Here is a 20,883-nt window from a genome sequence, read left to right as displayed (position 1 = left end):
ATTTTGATGTGTTGTGAAAGTCAACAAAGACCCACTCAGTTCAGTCCAAATTCAACATGTAGAAATTATTGTGCAATAAAAATAAGAGATGAGGATTGAAGATAGGTGCTTTAAATTATAGTAAAATATCCAAGTCAAATAAATTATTTTTTATTTTTTAAAAAAGTATTACTACTTTTTTTTATAAAAAATTTGGGGAGTCATAGCCTCAATTGATTCAACTAAGCTCAGCTCCTGGTCGAAGGTGATGGCAATTGGGTGATGGGAGGTTCAGACACTCTGTTCCTCAATCATCTTCCAAAGGTATATATGTGTCAAATATTTTTGACTATTTTGTCTTCACTATCAGAAACACAGGAGTTTGTCACAAAAAATTGCCCACAGATGCATTTTAAATTTTTAAATAATAAATATCTTATAAAAAATGAAATGAAATTATAGGTCTAATATATACTAAAAGAATTTACATGCATATTCATATATGGTAAAAATTCAGATGCAATTATGTGAAGTTGATAGTTAAAAATTGTTAAATAATTTGACTAAATTTTTATCTAACGACTCTCAATTATCAATTTTACGTGAAATTACACTGTACACGAGTTTCCAACTTACCAAGAAAACTTACAGCATTCTTACTTCAGATTTAATAAAAAATACCACTGATCAATTTGTCTGAAAATTACTTTCCATATTAATTTGTCTAATGAATCATGCATATTATAATTTAGCAAACTAGCTAGGACCTAAGATTTGATTATTCAATTAATAAAAATTAGACTTTGTTAATAAATAATAATTGTGGTTTAATATGGGTTTTATTAGGAAAATTCGTTCCCTATCACGTTAACAAGCATGCTCTAATTGACTTTCATTGTTTTTATCATTTTAAAAAGTGCAAAAAAGGTTTAACTAATTTTTCTTATCATTTTAAACAGTGAAAACAAAGCTAAAACAAAATACAACGTTAAAAATATATAAATTAATATGCAATAATATATATATATATATATATATAATGGTTGAATTTTAGAACAAATCACTATTTCAACTTCCATTAGATGACTAATCGTAAGAAAAATAATAATTAAAAACAAGACTTTCAACAAATATTGTTAGATAATTGATTCAAAAAAGTCTTGGATGAATAATGTATGTAATTTAAAAAAAAAAAGTTTGACCCGCGTCCCTTGGGCTTGGTGCATGGCGAGCCATACCTCTCTGCTCTCTTCGCAACTTGTTGCATATATATTCATTCGGAAATAATTTTTGTAAGACTTTCAATTTGGTCTTTCTTTTTGTCTAATTTTTGGTCTCTTTCTCCATGTGCTTAGATCTCAAGTAGTTGTATTATGCTACGCATACAGGAAAATTAGTCAGTAAAGTCAGTTATTAAATTATGGTACGTACATATTAAAATCAGTTGCTAAAATCAGTTATTAATATAAAATATATGTTAAAATATAAATACATATTAAAAATAAATAAAATCACATGTATTTATATACAAATATATTAGTGTCTAATTTTAATATACAAATAACATTTTTACAAAGTAGCATCATGTAGTATGAGAAATTATCTTTGAACGCAACTTAGGGCCACATTGCCACATATTTAATTTGTATTCGTATAAAAAATGCTATTTGTATAGGTGACTAAAATTAGTTATTATATATTTATGTATAAATATATATGTGTAATTTAATTTATTTTTAATATGTATATACTTAATATAATTTATTCATATATGATATTCTAAAATATTTGTTGTATTTATGATACATAAAATTATTTATGTAATTTTACCAAATAATTTAAAATATATTCAGTTTTTGAAAATATATTTATTTTTATTTTTAATATTTTGTTGGTGATGCACTGAGACCTTACAATTATAAATAAATGCTAACAAACATGAATCGATAAAATAATTAATTCACTTGTCTGTTTAAATAAGTATTTTGATAAAATTTCATGTGTATGTAATAATTCATTAATCAGTGTCAAATTTATAAATTGAACTCCAATTTGTGAAAATCTAGTCCAAAATTATCTCTAAAGATGTTCTTACATATATAAAATTATCTCTAGCAAATAATAAAATTGAAATGAAATAGAATGTTAAAAATAAAATTGAAACAATAATAAAATTAAAATCATCTTGGTGAGAATACACGAAAATCTGGAATTATTTAATTAAAAAAATGTTTGACCCTGAAATAATTGAAACAAACCTTTACACATGAACATGGTTCTGCCCTGGATCGGAGATGGGAGCATTAGATAAAAAAATCTGTAAAAGAGAAGAAATAGTGATATTAAATAAATTCCTCCATGTGGTTCTATTTCACACTATCTAATTTGAAATATAATTTAATAGCATGCAAGTTAATGGTTACTAAGGAATGCATGCATTATCCGCCAACTATAAATAGGTATATGGTATGTCCTCTCTTTCCATGCTTCTTCTCAACTCTCCCAAGTCAGAACTACGTACTCTCTCACACAATCTTTTCTTATTTTCTTTTCAAGTTTGATTTAATTTTCATGGCCATCTAATTATTCTAAACCTTAACGTGCGTGCTTTGTTTTGAACTTTAATTGCATTTTTACTTGCAGGTATAAGTGATGGCACCATTTTTACTGCATGGAGATATCAATGCAACCATTTATGAGACTCAAAAGTTCGACACCTTTTCATCGGTTAGTCCTGTTTCTGTGACTATTTATCCACGAGGGTCATCATAATTTGTTGTTACAAAAATTAATTTGAAAAGTTCAATTTCTATGTAAACATTATATAGTTATATACATATTTAATTTCTTTTTATAGAGTCAGTCAACATTATATAAAAATATATTACACGAATATTAAACTATTTATAATCAAAATTGCCTGTGCACATATATAAACTACTTATTTTGTTTGGGGTCCATGGCCCTAGGCCCTGTTGGCCCCTTGGCTATCAATTTTAAATTCTATAAAATTTTTATTAGATTGATTTATAAAAAATATTTGAATTTAACAAGATTTGTACCTATATTATAAATGACAAAAATTTATGTATACATAAAAAATCAGTATTATTATTATTATTTTATAATAAAAATAAAAGTAACATTAAAAAAATAATAAACAAATTTATTTTATTTAATTTAATATTTATAATTTTATATTATAATATCTATAATTATATATTTATTATATGTAAAATTATCTATTTATTTCAGCAAGAATTAATGAATATAAAATAAAAATAAATTTCGACTATTTTAAGTTGATTTTTAGATTTTATATATATATATTTCCATTTACAAAAAGTTTGTCCTCGTCCTATTCCAGGTGCCCCTTTATGCAAGCATTTATCTGGATGAAGTAAAGATTGAAAGCAGGCGTTTAAAAGAGCCTATTAACCCTAAATTGGAAGAGTGTTTTTACATTCGTTGTGCCCATATGGCATCAAATATCGTAGTCAAATTGGAACGTGACAAATGGCTTTCTTCTCTTCGTGGACGAGGTGTTATTGGAGAAGCATATGTGGAAGTTGATGAGAAAATGTTAAATGGTGTTGAAGTTGACAAATGGGTTGAAATAGTTGATGCCAGTAAAAAGCCCATATCTGGGGGTCCAAAAATCCATGTGAAGCTACAACTTTTTGATGCTAAACGACACCAAAACTGGTCTCAAGGCATCAAATCTCCTGACTTCCCTGGAGTTCCTCGCACTTTCTTCTCCCAGCATAAGGGATGCAAGGTATATATTATCATGATAAACAAAATTACTTACTTTATTATTATTATTTGTTAAGTCTAGACATTATAGCTAAATTACACTTTGTTAGCGGTATTTCTGCTCGGAATATATTTTGTCAGATTTATTAAAGATAAAAATTTAAGTACATTTAATTTTATGTAAAATTAATTGAGAACGATTAAATGATTTGACTAAATTTTTATCTAACGATTCTCAGTTGTTAATTTTACGTAAAAAGTTGATTGCACTTGAATTTCTATTTTTATTATTTTTATTTGATAAAATTAAAAAAAGTTATGTTTTAAATGGAGCAAATTGATCGGTCTAAATTTATGTTATATAACTAAAATATATATTTTATAATAAAATTAATAATTATATCATATTTATTTTTTATATTATATAATATTATTTTATTTTTAAATAATTTATCTTAATATAAATATACATAATATTTATTAAATTTAACATTTAAATATCATATTTTATTATTTGTTGTACAAAATTTGTAAGAATTATATATACTAATTATAGCGAATGAGTTATAACTTAAATAACATAGTTTCTTTATACTTACTTAGAAGTCGTGGGTTTGAGTCTCCCTATCTTTAGTATATATATATATATATATATATATATATATATATACCAATTATACGTCACGATTTGATTTAATCTGATTTATATTCGGATTAACTTAAGGTCGAATTTCGTGTATTAAAAATTAAAAAAAATGATAATTTCATTCTTATTTTTTATAATGTTACTTTATATATAAATTTTTACATTATATATTGCATAAATTTGTAAAAAAAGAGTGATGTTATTAAAATTGGAGTGAGAATATCCATTCCATTATAAAATATTAGGATATATTCAGATCTAAGTACATGCACATTCCTACTTTGAGTTCAACTAATTAGTATTATCTAAAACTATTATACTACGTGTACAACAAAATCAATCATTAAAATCAGTCATATGTTGAAATATAAATATACATAAAAAAAATTAAATCATACGTATATTTATACACAAATACATTAATTTTGATGTATGAATAACATTTTTGTATGCAAATATGTTCAGGTTACTCTTTACCAAGATGCTCATGTCCTAGATGATTTTTCTCCAAGAGTAGTGCTTGATGGAAGTAAGACTTACGAGCCTCAAAGATGCTGGGAGGATATCTTTGATGCAATCAACGAAGCAAAACACTTTATATACATCACTGGTTGGTCTCTTTACACTCAAATTTCTCTGATAAGAGATCCTAAGAGGCCAAAGCATGGTGGAGACATAACACTCGGTGAGTTGCTCAAGAAAAAGGCAAAGGAAGATGGAGTCAGGGTTGTTCTGCTTCTATGGCAGGATGGAATAATTCGAGTTCCAGGAATTGGAAGCTACGCCAGAACCATGGGTACTCATGATAAAGAAACCCAAAGCTATTTCAAGGACACAAATGTCCACTGCATTTTGTGCCCACGTGACAGTGTTTTTTACACTCATCACCAAAAGATTGTGGTGGTGGATGCTAAGTTGCCAAATGGAAAGGACTCAGATCATCAAAGAAGAATTGTGAGTTTCATTGGAGGTATTGATCTCTGTAATGGAAGATATGATACTCAATTTCATTCTCTTTTTCAAACTTTAGCTGCTGAACACAGTAAAGATTTTTATCAACCAAGTATTTATGGATCTGCAATTGAAAAGGGTGGTCCTAGGGAGCCATGGCATGATATACACTGTAAGCTTGAAGGGCCTATTGCATGGAATGTTTACTCCACCTTTGTGCAGAGATTTCGAAAACAGGGCACAGATCAGGGGATGCTTCTTTCAGAAGAAAAGCTTAAGGATTTCATCATTGCACCATCTCAAGCAACGAACCCTGATGATGATAATGAGACGTGGAATGTTCAGTTGTTCAGATCCATTGATGATACAGCTGCTCTTGGTTTTCCAGAAACTGCTAAAGAAGCTTTTGAACATGGGCTTGTTAGTGGGGAGAACAAGATGATAGATCGAAGCATTCAAGATGCATACATTAATGCTATTCGGCGAGCAAAGAATTTCATATATATTGAGAACCAATATTTCATAGGAAGTGCTTTTGGGTGGAGTGTGGATAGCACAGAATTTGATGCTGTTCATCTTATCCCAAAGGAGCTTTCACTCAAAATTGTTAGCAAGATTAAAGCTAAGGAGAAGTTCATGGTGTATGTAGTGATTCCAATGTGGCCGGAGGGTGTTCCAATAAATAAGACTACTGGAACTGTTCAGAAAATACTATATTTGCAGAGGAGGACTATAGAGATGATGTACAAGGACATTGTTGAAGCACTCAAGGAAGAGAAAATTGAACAAGATCCTCGGAAATATTTGTCATTCTTCTGTCTTGGCAATCGAGAGGTAAAGAAGGACGGAGAGTATGTGCCTCCACAGAGACCAGAACAAGGTTCTGATTACCAGAAAGCTCAAGAAGCCAGACGCTTCATGATTTATGTGCATTCCAAGATGATGATAGGTAAGTCAATGATTATTTTGAAGTGAAAAGGTGCAATTAACTCTATATAAAGTTGATAGCTAATAGTTTTTAAATGATTTAACAGAAATTCACGTGGAGTTAACTTCACGTGAAGTTCATAGCTGAGAGCGGTTAAATGATTTGACTAAATTTTCATCTAACAACTCGCAGTTATCAACTTCATGACGTACTTGAGTTTTTACCTTGACTAAATTATCATCTAACGATTCTAACTATCAACTTCACATGAAATTAGTTGCACCCGAATTTCTACCTTATTTTGAATTTAATATTCAGGTACTCTTTTTCGTATACAAATAATAATTAATATTTGCATTCGTTATTTAAAATGTCATCCATAAAAAGTCTTTATATTATTAGTCAATTAAAATAAACGCATGATTTTTATGCCATTTAATTTAGTTTATATGCCTTCCTATGATAAAGTAAGTAATTTTTTATTGTAAAAACTTACCTAGTTTTTTACGTGGATTCTTTTATTTTTGTTGAATATTCCAATGAAGATTTTATAATTGTTTTCGTATAAAAAAAATTTTTTGACCCTTGGATGATGAATTGTAGGGTTGAATTTTAATATGTTATAAAGATGTTGTTTTCATTTAAAATATAGCCAAATAAATAAATCACATTTTTATGCAAAATATCTTCATAAAAAGATATTTTTGACATCTTCATTTGAGTAGCTCCATTAATTTTTTCTCTTGTTTGTTTTTTGTTTGCTTGTTTAACAGTTGATGATGAGTACATAATCATTGGATCTGCCAACATCAACCAGAGATCCATGGATGGTGGAAGAGACACCGAAATTGCCATGGGAGCTTATCAACCGCACCATTTGGCTACCAGCCAGGGTGGTGCAAGAGGCCAAATCCATGGCTTTCGCATGTCCCTATGGTACGAGCACCTTGGCATGCATGAAGACACCTTCCTCAACCCAGAAAGTGAAGAATGTATTAACAAAGTGAAGCAACTTGGAGACAAGTATTGGGAGTTGTATTCTAACAAGGATTTACTTGGATCTAATAACCTTCCTGGTCACTTGCTTCGATATCCTGTTGACATTTCTGCTGATGATGGAACACTCACAAATCTCTCAGGAGTTGAATTCTTCCCTGACACTAATGCTCCTATTCTAGGTGCCAAAAACCCTACTATCATAAATCGAGTTCTTCCTAACAAGATCTTCACCATGTAACATGCATGCAAAAAAAGCGTCCCACAATTCTTAAGGTTCAATTTCTTGATCAAAATAAGTATCCTTTATTAACATCTGGTTTATTGTTGTACCTGTTTGATAATAGATACCTTTATCTTAACTTTTGATATTAAATAAATGTTGTATTGTTTGTACTTGGTGAATGAAATTTATCCATTTTAAAAGTCTTCTTGGCTCAGTTGTATTACTTCTTGAATATGATTGTGGCTGCTTCCTTCATGGTGCATTCATCCTGATGAAATGCCTTTGACTATACCAAGTAAATGATTGAAAGAATATTACAATAGAGTGCTTCCACTCCCAACATGATGATATTGTAGGTTTAATATACCAAAGGAATTTACATTCATATTCATATTCATATGTGAAATTTGATAATATAATGTTGGTTAAGTGATTGTGGAATAGGATTTGAGAGCGTGGACAGAGCATGATGTGGCATTGCAAATATGGAACTTGGCCCATTTTATAGCACTTCTCATTGAATATGCAAAGATGCATCTAAATATGTTTTATGGAACAGTTATCACCTTAATGAGAGAACTTACAGCATTATTATCTCATATTTAATTAAAAAGATCGAGTTAATGTTAAAAATGGTTTCTAAAATTTGATTTCTGACTCATTTTAGCTTTCTAATTTTCAATTGACTCATATTATATCTAAAACTTTAAAGAGGGATTTAAGTTGATATCTCTATCCATTTCCATCACTTGAAAAATGACATGACACGATTAAATCGTTTTGTTGTTTGCATCTAAACATCGTCATTTTACCCCTTTTTTAGCTTCTTCATCTTCCTTAATGTCTAAACCTCCCACCATTCTATTGCCACTACCATCAATCGTACCTTACCAATCCACCACCATCACCCCCTCTTCCTCCTCCGTACCTTTTCTCCCCTTCTTCTTCCTTCTCCTCAATTTAATCAGTTGACAATGATAAAGAAAAAGAATATCTTTGGAAATCCCAAGTGAGCCCACATTGAGCTCAATTGTGTTAAAAGTTCAAAACTCATTTTTTGCTTTCTTCTGACAAGTCATTATTGACTTAGCACAACAATAACAAATAACTAATTAGAAACAAATAAAGAGAATTTCTGAGACTCAAACCTCAACAATAGTGCTAACGTACACATCATGGTGATGAGCCATGTCGATCACTTCTTTGAGAAGTGACTTTGGCATCAAGCTGTGAGACCCTCCAGAAAACTTCAACCCGTCAACATACTCTTCTATTGATCAAATTGAGGAGGAGGAAGAAGAAGAAGAGGTGAGGAGAGGTGAAGAGGAGGGTGATGGTGGTGAGGGTGGTGGAGTTGAAAAAGTATGATTGAGGGTGATAGCAATTGGATAATAGGAGATTAAGACACTGAAGAGGAAAAAGAGTAAAACGACGTCTTTTAATGATACTATGTCATTTTTTTAGTGACAAAAATAGATGAAGAGGCCAACTTAAATTATGCTCCAAAATTTTAGGGTACGATTTGGATTAATTAAAAATTAAAAAACTAAATTGAGTCGAAAATCAAATTTTAAGGATGTTTTAAATATTAGCTCCAAAACCTTTTATCAATTTGTGTGAATATTACTTTCCAACAACTATATAAAGTAATGAATGATACATAAATATTCTTGTAGCAAACTAGGACCTAATTAAGATTTGATTATTCCAATGTATAAAAATTAGACTTTATTATTAATTGTGTTTGTCACTCTCTACAAGTTAAATAATTGTGTTTTAATTAGCATGGTGTTATTAGAAAATTTCCCTGTCACTTTAATAAGCATGCTCTAATTGACTTCTAAATCAATTTTATGAATCAATTGTATTACTTTCGTTGAATATGATTGTGGCTGATTATTCCTTCAAGGTCCATTCATCATGATGAAATGCCTTTGATTAATTAAGAATAGTGTGGTCGTTAATTATATTATTAGAAGACTAATATCAAGTAAATGCTTGAAAGAATAATTGGAATATTGGAATATTTAACTTATTTTATTGCCAATATTTCTGTTATTTTAAAAATAGAACTACAATAAATTAGTTTGAGGTCATACTTACCAAATTGATATATAATTCAAAAAATAAGGGATCTAATAGTCAACACATTTATTTGCTGGTATTTTCAAATCTAAGAGATAGATCAAAATAAACTTATGTCAAAAATGAAATACCAGTGACCTTTCATGCAATGTTAATAATTTCCATGCACGTTGTTGTTCAATTCCAGGTGCACCTAAGCGTTTATTTGGATAATGTAAAAATGGAAGAGAGGCGTATAAAAAACCCCTCTAATAATCCCAACTTAGAAGAGTCTTTTCACATTCGGTGTGCCCATATGACATCAAATATCATATTCAGATTGGAACGCCGTAGCAGGTCCAAAACTGCCATTGGACAAGCATATGTGCCTGTTAACGATATCATAGATGGTGCTCTATTTCACAAATGGGTTCAAGCCCAAAAGCCCATAGCTGGAGGTCCAATGATCTATGTGAAGCTACAATTTTCTGATGCTCAACGACATCAAAACTGGGCTCAAGGTGTCAAGGATTCTGATTTTCCTGGAGTTCCTCGTACTTTCTTCTCACAACAAAAGGGTTGCAGTCGTTTGGTGAAGTTTGGGCTGTTTCTGGCACAATAAGAGAACTGTTTGAGAGTTGGACTGGTTGGCATAAGCGAAAAAGATAGTAGAAGAGGTGGCTGACTGGATTCTTTGTAGTGATTTGAAACATTTAGGTGGAACGTAATGTTAGAATCTTCAATAATAAGGAAGTAGGTGTTGACTTCGTAATAAGAAGGACAATTCTGAGTTACAATGAATGGACCGATAGTGATCTTTTTGGTTGTTGATGGCACTGCTGGCATCGACAGGAATGTTATGTTTTTCCATTTAGTACTTAGTATTTGGCTTGTTTGCTCCACTTTACAGTGTTGAGCTTTCTTTGTTCAAAAAAAAATTTTAGGATACGAATAGGATTAGGGTTGAGAAATTCTCAACCCACGAATAGAATAGAATAGAGTTTTAATAAAATTTTCAACTCGCAGATAGAATTAGAGTAATTAGCCACTCTCATTGACGTGTTTGATGGAGAGCCATATATATCAGCTACTTCCACCACTGACCCACTCACTCTTCCATTCCAACGTGTTGATAGAGTTGGAGTAGGAATCAAACTCTACGCCAATAAATTGACCGACGCTACACCAAAAAATTTAGAGCATGCTGTGGCATTGATATTGAATATTATTGGAATATAGAGTCCATTTACCTCCAAAAAAAAAGTTGACCAAAATTCGTGGGTGACGCGCTGAGACCCTACAATTATAAATGGCAGTTATTACAGTAAAAATGTTGAATATTATTGGAATATAGAGTCCATTTACCTCCAAAAAAAAGTTGACCAAAATTCGTCGGTGACGCGCTGAGACCCTACAATTATAAATGGCAGTTATTACCGTAAAAATATTAAAAATATTTTTCTATAATGATCTTTGTTTAAAAAATAATTTATTTATTTAATTATATTTTAAATAAAAAATAACATTTTTATAATATATAAAGATTAAATCCTACAATTTATTATTTAATGATTAAAATAAAGTATTTTCATATGATAATAATTATAAAATTTTTATTAGAGTAATTACCTCATAAATAAATAGGTGATATAATCAACATAAATTATCAAAATAACTATTTTATTTGTTTGTTTAAGTAAATATCAAAAATTTAAATTTTATCTTATATATACAATAATTTATTAATTAATATTAAACTTTTAAATTAAACTTCGATCTGTAATAAAATAGTTATTTATTTGCCGAATTAAAAATACCATCAAAAAAATAAATGATTTTGCAAGATGACTTTTAATATGGTCTTTCTTTTTTAATTTTGATTCTCTAAATTTTGAATTTTAATTTTAGAAGGTAAAGTGTGATCGCTCATCCTTAAATAGTTTTTTCTCATATTTTCTCTTGGTCTCACTTATAAAATAAATAGTAAAAGATCACACTTTACCTTCTAAAATAAAATTCAAAATTTAAAAGATCCACTTCTTTTTTTTTTTTTTTTTTATCTGTTTTTAGACTTACGTATTTTTTTCTTTCATCATGTGTTTAGATCTCAAGAGAATGCTCTCATAAAGACACGTAAAGATACTTATATGTCGCATTATTATTGGACGTATTAATGAACCAATTATTTTTTAATTTCTTAATAAACTAGAATAAAATCGATTTTTTTATAACAATAGCAATAGCAATAACAATAATTTTTAAATATAATTTTTAAATATATAAATAATAAACATTAAAATTCAATTAATACATTAATAATAATAACCCTATGATATACTATTAGTATTATGATCTAGCTAATTTTCACAATAAAGTGAAAACTAATGAACACATTATTTGATATATAGTAAAAAATTTTTACTAATAACAAATTTAATTTTTTATCTCTTTAAACTAAATTAATAATTCTATTTGATATCTTTGCACTAAAATACACTATGAGTAGGCTACTAATACTAAATGAAATAAAACATAATAGAATTATTAATTTAGTTTAAAGAGATAAAAAATTAAATTTGTTACTAGTCAAAAAAAGTTTACTATATATCAAATAATGTGTTCATTAATTATAATACTAATAATATATCATAGGATTATTATTATTAATGTATTAATCGAATTTTAATGTTTATTATTTATATATTTAAAAATTATTTATTTGGTTTCATAATAAATGATATTTTTAAATTTGAATAATTTATTAATTAATTTGTACTTATTTATTAAAAAAATATTAATATAATAAATAAAAAAATAATTAAAAAATATTGTTTAAAGAATTATACGGACAAATAATCTTTAACTCGACGGGTTAGAAAATACCATAAAAAAATAAATAGAAATTCAGGTACAATTAATTTTATATAAAATTAATAATTAAAAATATTTATTTAGTCAAATTTATCAAATCATATAATAATTTCCTATCTATTAAATAATGCAAGTGCAAGTGAATGTGAATCTCAAATGCTGAAAGGAAAAAATCCTCTCTAATAATAAAGAAGCTAGCTAAATAAATTCCTCCACGTGGTTCTATTTCACACTATTTAATTTGAAATATAATTTAGGAAGGTTATCTGGTGTACCGGGAACACCGGTGTTCCAGTTGTTTTAACCGTTGATCTTAATTATAAAAGATATATATAATATATATTAATTAAAATCAACGGTTAAAACAACTGGAACACCGATGTTTCCCGGTACACCTGATAATTTTCCTATAATTTAATAGCATGCAAATCGTTACTAAGGAATGCATTATCAGCCAATTATAAATGGAAAAGTATAGGTAAACAATGAAAATATTAAACAATGTAAACAATAGATATATCGAATGTTCATTTTACTAGTGTACGAATGGTTATTTTAATATTAAAATTTAGAAGATTAATTTAGAGGTGTAGTGTGTTTTTATTTGATTGGTGATTGTTCATATTGTTCAACAAAATTATTGTCCCCTAGCATTCCCCATTATAAATATATAGGTATTTGGTATGTCCTCTTTCCATGCTTCTTCTCAACTCTCCCAAGTCCCAAGTCTGAACTACTCTCACAATCTTTTCTTATTTTCTTTTCAAGTTTGATTTAATTTTCATGGCCATCTAGTTATTCTAAACCTTAGCCTGCTTTCTTTTGAACTTTAATTGCATCATCTTTACTTGCAGGTATAAGTGATGGCACAATTTCTGCTACATGGAGATATCAATGCAACCATTTGTGAGACTCAAAAGTTCGACACCTTTTCATCGGTTAGTCCTGTTTCTATGACTATTTAATTTCTCTACGAATGTCATTAAAATTTATTATTTTTGCATCATATATTTCTTTTATTTAAATAAAAAAAACTTCGAAAATTAAATGGAACATATTGTATGTGAAATCTAATTAAAGTGTCTACTAATTCAAACATGTATTTATCAAAGGTGTATAATAGTCATAAATAGAAGATTGGTGAAGATAAAACCTATTTTATTTGCACTCTATTTTTTTTTATCGAAAATAGAGAGATTCGAACCCGCAACTTCTTAAATGAATATGAGAAAATTATGTCATTTGAGTTATAACTGGTGCACTTATTTGCACTCTATTTAAGAAGTTTTAGCTTCAACTATATATAAAGAAAGAGAGTTCCATTTGCAATAATGTAGGTCCTGTGTGAGATGAATTTCATCGAACCAATCATGGAATCAGACCAGCATGTAGAACATAGGGGGCAATTATCCCCACAAATATATATATTTTTTAAAAATTAACAATTTTATATAGATCAGATGTATATATTTATTCTCATTGTTATATTATGTTTGTCCTTCAAAATAAAATATAAATTGTTTTCTTGATTTTTATTTTAAAAATTTGATCTAATATTAAAACTAAAAAAAAATAAATAATGACAATTAACTTTGCAACACTAACTGATTAATTAATAACCAAATCGAGGCTTAATTTCCTAAATATAACTAAAATTATTAGTGATTTTTTCCAAACTTGGTTAAGATAAAAAAAATATCATCTACATATTAATATTTCCATTATTTTGGATTATTTTTTTTGAATCTGTCACTAAGTACAATCATGTTATATTATCTTGATAATCAAGCTTACAAAAATTTTATTAGATTGATTTATAAGAAATATTAGACTTTAACAAGATTATACCTATTATAAATAACAAAAATTTATGTATACATAAAAAATCAGTATTATTATTATTATTATTTTATAATAATAATAATAAAAGTAATATTAAAAAAATAATAACACAAAATTATTTTATTTAATTTAATATTTATAATTTTATATTATAATATCTATAATTATATATTTATTATATCTAAAATTATCTATTTATTTCAGCAAGAATTAATGAATATAAAATAAAAATAAATTTCGACTATTTTAAGTTGATTTTTAGATTTTATATATATATTTGCATTTACAAAAAGTTTGTCCTCCTCCAATTCCAGGTGCCCCTTTATGTAAGCATTTATCTGGATGAAGTAAAGATTGAAAGCAGGCCTTTAAAAGAGCCTATTAACCCTAAATTGGAAGAGTGTTTTTACATTCGTTGTGCCCATATGGCATCAAATATCATAGTCAAATTGGAACGTGACAAATGGCTTTCTTCTCTTCGTGGACGAGGTGTTATTGGAGAAGCATATGTGGAAGTTGATGAGAAAATGTTAAATGGTGTTGAAGTTGACAAATGGGTTGAAATTGTTGATGCCAGTAAAAAGCCCATATCTGGGGGCCCAAAGATCCATGTCAAGCTACAATATTTTGATGCTAAACTACACCAAAACTGGTCTCAAGGCATCAAATCTCCTGACTTCCCTGGAGTTCCTCGCACTTTCTTCTCCCAGCATAAGGGATGCAAGGTATATATTATCATGATAAACAAAATTACTTACTTTATTATTATTATTTGTTAAGTCTAGACATTATAGCTAAATTACACTTTGTTAGCGGTCTTTCTGCTCGGAATATATTTTGTCAGATTTATTAAAGGTCAAAAATTCAACTACAGTTAATTTTATGTGAAATTGATTAAGAGCCATTAAATAATTTGATTGATTTGATTAAATTTTTATCTAACAATTCTCAGTTGTTAACTTCACGTAAAGTTGACTACACCTGAATTTTTATTTTTATTATTTTTATTTGGTAAAATTAAAAAAAGTTATGTTTTAAATGGAGCAAATTGATCGGTCTAAATTTATGTTATATAACTAAAATATATATTTTATAATAAAATTAATAATTATATCATATTTATTTTTTTACATTATATAATATTATTTTATTTTTTAATAATTTATTTTAATATAAATATACATAATATTTATTAAATTTAACATTTAAATATCATATTTTATTATTTGTTGTACAAAATTTATAAGAATTATATATACTAATTATAGCGAATGAGTTATAACTCAAATGACATAATCTCTTTATACTGACTTAGAGGTCGTGGATTTGAATTTTCTTATCTTTAGTGTGTATATATATATACACACTAATTATACGTCATCGAGTCGATTTGATTTAATCTGATTTATATTCGGATTAATTTAAGGTCGAATTTCGTGTATTAAAAATTAAAAAAAATGATAATTTCATTCTTATTTTTTATGATGTTACTTTATATATAATTGTTTACATTATATATTGCATAAATTTGTAAAAAAAAAAAAAAGAGTGATGTTATTAAAAAATTGATGGTTAAATGTTGGCCAACTTTTTAAAAAATTGCTGGCCCGAGCCTTTCCTTTTTAGGATATATTCGGATCTAAGTACATGTACACCCCTACTTTGAGTTCAACTAATTAGTATTATCCAAAACTATTATACTACATGTACACCAAAATCAGTCATTAAAATTAGTCATATCTTGGAATACAAATATACATAAAAAATAAATTAAGAAAAAGTGTAGGACCAGCACTTTTTTAACAATCTAGCCAGCACTTAATCATCAAATGAAAAGTGAGTGATCTCCCACCATTAAAAATACTATTGATGGCCAATTGATGGTTACAAAATACAAAACTTACTGACCCTAACACTCCTCATAAATTAAATCACACGTGTATTTATACACAAATACATTAATTTTGATGTATGAATAACATTTTTGTATGCCAAATATGTTCAGGTTACTCTTTACCAAGATGCTCATGTCCTAGATGATTTTTCTCCAAGAGTAGTGCTCGATGGAGGTAAGACTTACGAACCTCAAAGATGCTGGGAGGATATCTTTGATGCAATCAACGAAGCAAAACATTTTATATACATCACTGGTTGGTCTCTTTACACTCAGATTTCTCTGATAAGAGATCCTAAGAGGCCAAAGCATGGTGGAGACATAACACTCGGTGAGTTGCTCAAGAAAAAGGCAAAGGAAGATGGAGTCAGGGTTGTTCTGCTTCTATGGCAGGATGGAATAATTCGAGTTCCAGGAATTGGAAGCTACGCCAGAACCATGGGTACTCATGATAAAGAAACCCAAAGCTATTTCAAGGACACAAATGTCCACTGCATTTTGTGCCCACGTGACAGTGTTTTTTACACTCATCACCAAAAGATTGTGGTGGTGGATGCTAAGTTGCCAAATGGAAAGGACTCAGATCATCAAAGAAGAATTGTGAGTTTCATTGGAGGTATTGATCTCTGTAATGGAAGATATGATACTCAATTTCATTCTCTTTTTCAAACTTTAGCTGCTGAACACAGTAAAGATTTTTATCAACCAAGTATTTCTGGATCTGCAATTGAAAAGGGTGGTCCTAGGGAGCCATGGCATGATATACATTGTAAGCTTGAAGGGCCTATTGCATGGGATGTTTACTCCACCTTTGTGCAGAGATTTCGAAAACAGGGCACAGATCAGGGCATGCTTCTTTCAGAAGAAAAGCTTAAGGATTTCATCGTTGCACCATCTCAAGTAACGAACCCTGATGATGATGATGACACGTGGAATGTTCAGTTGTTCAGATCCATTGATGATACAGCTACTCTTGGTTTTCCAGAAACTGCTAAAGAAGCTTTTGAACATGGGCTTGTTAGTGGGGAGAACAAGATGATAGATCGGAGCATTCAAGATGCATACATTAATGCTATTCGGCGAGCGAAGAATTTCATATATATTGAGAACCAATATTTCATAGGAAGTGCTTTTGGGTGGAGTGTGGATAGCACAGAATTTGATGCTGTTCATCTTATCCCAAAGGAGCTTTCACTCAAAATTGTTAGCAAGATTAAGGCTAAGGAGAAGTTCATGGTGTATGTAGTGATTCCAATGTGGCCGGAGGGTGTTCCAATAAATAAGACTACTGGAACTGTTCAGAAAATACTATATTTGCAGAGGAGGACTATAGAGATGATGTACAAGGACATTGTTGAAGCACTCAAGGAAGAGAAAATTGAACAAGATCCTCGAAAATATTTGTCATTCTTCTGTCTTGGCAATCGAGAGGCGAAGAAGGACGGAGAGTATGTGCCTCCGCAGAGACCAAAACAAGGTTCCGATTACCAGAAAGCTCAAGAAGCCAGACGCTTCATGATTTATGTGCATTCCAAGATGATGATAGGTAAGTCAACGATTATTTTGAAGTGGAAATTCAGGTGGAATTAACTTTATATAAAGTTGATAGCTGACACTTGTTAAATGATTTAATAGAAATTCAGGTAGAGTTAACTTCACGTAAAGTTTATAGCTGAGAGCGGTTAAATGATTTGACTGATTTGACTAAATTTTCATCTAATAACTCTCAGTTATTAACTTCACTTGAGTTTTTACCTTGACTAAATTATCATCTAACGGTTCTAACTATCAAGTTTACATGAACTTAACTGCATTCAAATTTCTACCTTATTTTGAATTTAATGTTTAGGTACTCTTTTCGTATACAAATAATAATTAATATTTACATTCGTTATTTAAAATGTCATCTATAAAAAGTCTTTATATTATTAGTCAATCAAAATAAACGCATGATTTTTATGCCATTTAATTTAATTTAGTTTATATGCCTTCCTATGATAAAGTAAGTAATTTTTTATTGTAAAAACTTACCTAGTTATTTACGTGGATTCTTTAATTTTTTGTGGATACTCTAAGGAAGACTTCTTCGTATGAAAATTCTTCTTTTTGACTTTTAGATGATGAATTGTAGAATTAAATTTTGATATATTATAAAAGTGTTGTTTTTAGTTAAAATGTGAACAAATAAATAAATCACACTTTTATAAGGAGATGTTTTTGACATCTTCATTTGAGTAACTCGATTAATTTTTTTCTTGTTTGTTTTTTGTTTGCTTGTTTAACAGTTGATGACGAGTACATAATCATTGGATCTGCCAACATCAACCAGAGATCAATGGATGGTGGAAGAGACACCGAAATTGCCATGGGAGCTTATCAACCGCACCATTTGGCTACCAGCCAAGGTGGTGCAAGAGGCCAAATCCATGGCTTCCGCATGTCCCTATGGTACGAGCACCTTGGCATGCATGAAGACACCTTCCTCAACCCAGAAAGTGAAGAATGTATTAACAAAGTGAAGCAACTTGGAGACAAGTATTGGGAGTTGTATTCTAACAAGGATTTACCTGGATCTAATAACCTTCCTGGTCACTTGCTTCGATATCCTGTTGACATTTCTGCTGATGATGGAACACTCACAAATCTCTCAGGAGTTGAGTTCTTCCCTGACACTAATGCTCCTATTCTAGGTTCCAAAAACCCTACTATCATAAATCGAGTTCTTCCTAACAGGATCTTCACCATGTAACATGCATGCTAAAAGAGTGTCCCACAATTCTTAAAGTTCAATTCCTTGATCAAAATAAGTATCCTTTATTAACATCTGGTTTATTGTTGTACCTGTTTGATAATGGATACCTTTATCTTAACTTTTGATATTAAATAAATGTTGTATTGTTTGTACTTGGTGAATGAAATTTATCCATTTTAAAAGTCTTCTCGGCTCAGTTGTATTACCTCTTGAATATAATTGTGGCTGCTTCCTTCATGGTCCATTCATCCTGATGAAATGCCTTTGACTATACCAAGTAAATGATTGAAATAGAGTGCATCCACTCCCAACATGATGATATTCTAGGTCTAATATACCAAATGAATTTTCGTTCATATTCATATTCATATGTGAAATTTGATATATATACATATTGGTTAAGTGATTGTGGAACAGGATTTGAGAGCGTGGACAGAGCATGCTGTGGCATTGCAAATATGGAACTTGCATTGGCCCATTTTATAGCACTTCTCATTGAATATGCAAAGATGCATCTAAATATGTCCTATGGGACAGTTATCAGTTATCACCCTCGTGAGAGAACTTACAGCATTATTATCTCATATTTAATAAAAAGATCGAGTTAATTCTCAAAATGGTTTTTGAAATTTGATCTCTAACTCAATTTAGCTCTCTAATTTTTAATTGACCCAAATTATATCTAAAATTTTAAGGAGGAACTCAAATTGATCATTTCGTACATTTCCATCCCTCTGTCCATTTAAGGAGGAACTCATTAAGATTTGTTATTAATGATGTTTGTCACTGTCTACAAGTTAAATTAGTGTGTTTTAATTAACTTGGTGTTTATTAGAAAATTTCCCTGTCACTTTAACAAGCATGCTCCAATTGACTTCTAAATCAACTTTATGACTCAAATTATATTACTTTCGTGGAATATGATTTTGGCTGATTCCTTCATGGCCCATTCATCAAAGATGAAATGCTTTTGATTAATTAAGAAATAGTGTGGTCGTTAATTATATTATTAGAAGGCTAGTATGAGTAGTATCAAGTAAATGCTTGAAAGAATATTGGAATACACAGTGCATTGACCCCACAAAATACTACTCCACCTGCTCCTGGATATTTAAACATCTACTTTTGTTTCTAGAATTACAAGTTGGCCATTTTATATTATCTGATATAGAATATTCTCAAGGGATATCATCTTTGTTTATATGTTACTCCAATTCTCCAAATACCCTACAAAAAAAAATTAGTTTTCGATTTCTTGATTTGAAATTAAATAACAATACATTGAAAATTCAGTTCCTCAAAGAATTCCACTTTTTAAATAGCCTAAACATAAGTTGATTCTAAATTTTCATCTTCCTATTTTTCTTTTTGTCAATTGATAAACATTTATTTGTAGGTATATAAATAACACAACCGTTTTATTTTGAAAGAAATAAGACATTTTTTTTTTGGTATTGAGAAATAAGACAATTTTATATAAGTAAATAGTTATGGGAAAACTGTTTGATGGGCCTTTCCGAATGAGGCCGACATGCTTTATTTGAACAAAAATAATAAAGAAAGACTAAGTTGAGGTCGTTATTCTCCGGTATTTAACAAATGTTTCAAAGTCCAAAAAAAACAAATGTCTAAATCAATTTTTTTTTGTGACTGAAATAAATTAAAAAAAAAAAAAAACAAAACAACTAAAACAAAAAACTGCTTAAATAGTTGGATTGAATGAGTGGTCAACTCATTTATTTTAAATAAATGTTGTCAAATTTTATATTATGTATACAATGACTTATTAGTTAATAATAAACTTTTAAATAAAACTCAAATTTTTAATAGATAAATCTTTGAATTATCGAGAGATACGGTAAAAAAAATAATAATAATAACAATACCTAAAGCTAAAATAGTGTCTTAACTCTTAAGAGAAAGTGACTACATGGTGAAAGATTAATTACTAACTTAGTATCCTGTTGCAGCTTCGCTT

The 20,883-nt window shown here is 29.2% G+C and overlaps 1 protein-coding gene across 4 annotated transcripts; it reads left to right on the top strand.

Annotated features, from left to right (window-relative positions):
• Positions 1-2,462: 2,462 nt before the first annotated feature.
• Positions 2,463-19,087, top strand: LOC112719631 (phospholipase D alpha 1). 4 transcript variants are annotated; one of them, XM_025770273.3, is made up of 5 exons: positions 2,463-2,496; positions 2,623-2,706; positions 3,347-3,757; positions 4,847-6,281; positions 7,034-7,682. In XM_025770273.3, the coding sequence occupies exons 2-5, from the start codon at positions 2,632-2,634 to the stop codon at positions 7,495-7,497; spliced, it is 2,385 nt and encodes a 794-aa protein (XP_025626058.1). In that variant the 5' UTR covers positions 2,463-2,496; positions 2,623-2,631; the 3' UTR covers positions 7,498-7,682. The 4 variants fall into 4 exon arrangements, with proteins under 4 accessions (XP_025626058.1, XP_029145876.1, XP_025626057.1 ...); XM_029290043.2 differs by lacking the exons at positions 3,347-3,757; positions 4,847-6,281; positions 7,034-7,682 and adding exons at positions 14,574-14,984; positions 16,265-17,699; positions 18,439-19,087 and having other exon boundaries at positions 2,471-2,496; XM_025770272.3 differs by lacking the exons at positions 2,463-2,496; positions 2,623-2,706; positions 3,347-3,757; positions 4,847-6,281; positions 7,034-7,682 and adding exons at positions 13,106-13,143; positions 13,272-13,355; positions 14,574-14,984; positions 16,265-17,699; positions 18,439-19,087.
• The last annotated feature ends 1,796 nt before the right edge of the window (positions 19,088-20,883 follow it).

Source organism: Arachis hypogaea, chromosome 11 (assembly GCF_003086295.3).
Source record: "Arachis hypogaea cultivar Tifrunner chromosome 11, arahy.Tifrunner.gnm2.J5K5, whole genome shotgun sequence".
NCBI lineage: Eukaryota > Viridiplantae > Streptophyta > Magnoliopsida > Fabales > Fabaceae > Arachis > Arachis hypogaea.
The sequence above is the reverse complement of the archived record's forward strand: the minus strand, read 5'-3'. Positions and strand labels throughout refer to the sequence as shown.

Bases quoted from the DNA above. Each gene is read 5' to 3' on its own strand.
- LOC112719631 (XM_029290043.2), top strand. From the start codon at position 2,632: ATGGCACCATTTTTACTGCATGGAGATATCAATGCAACCATTTATGAG. The intron at 2,707-14,573 runs GTTAGTCCTGTT...CTCCAATTCCAG, and splicing joins AGTTCGACACCTTTTCATCG to GTGCCCCTTTATGTAAGCAT. The intron at 14,985-16,264 runs GTATATATTATC...AAATATGTTCAG, and splicing joins CCCAGCATAAGGGATGCAAG to GTTACTCTTTACCAAGATGC.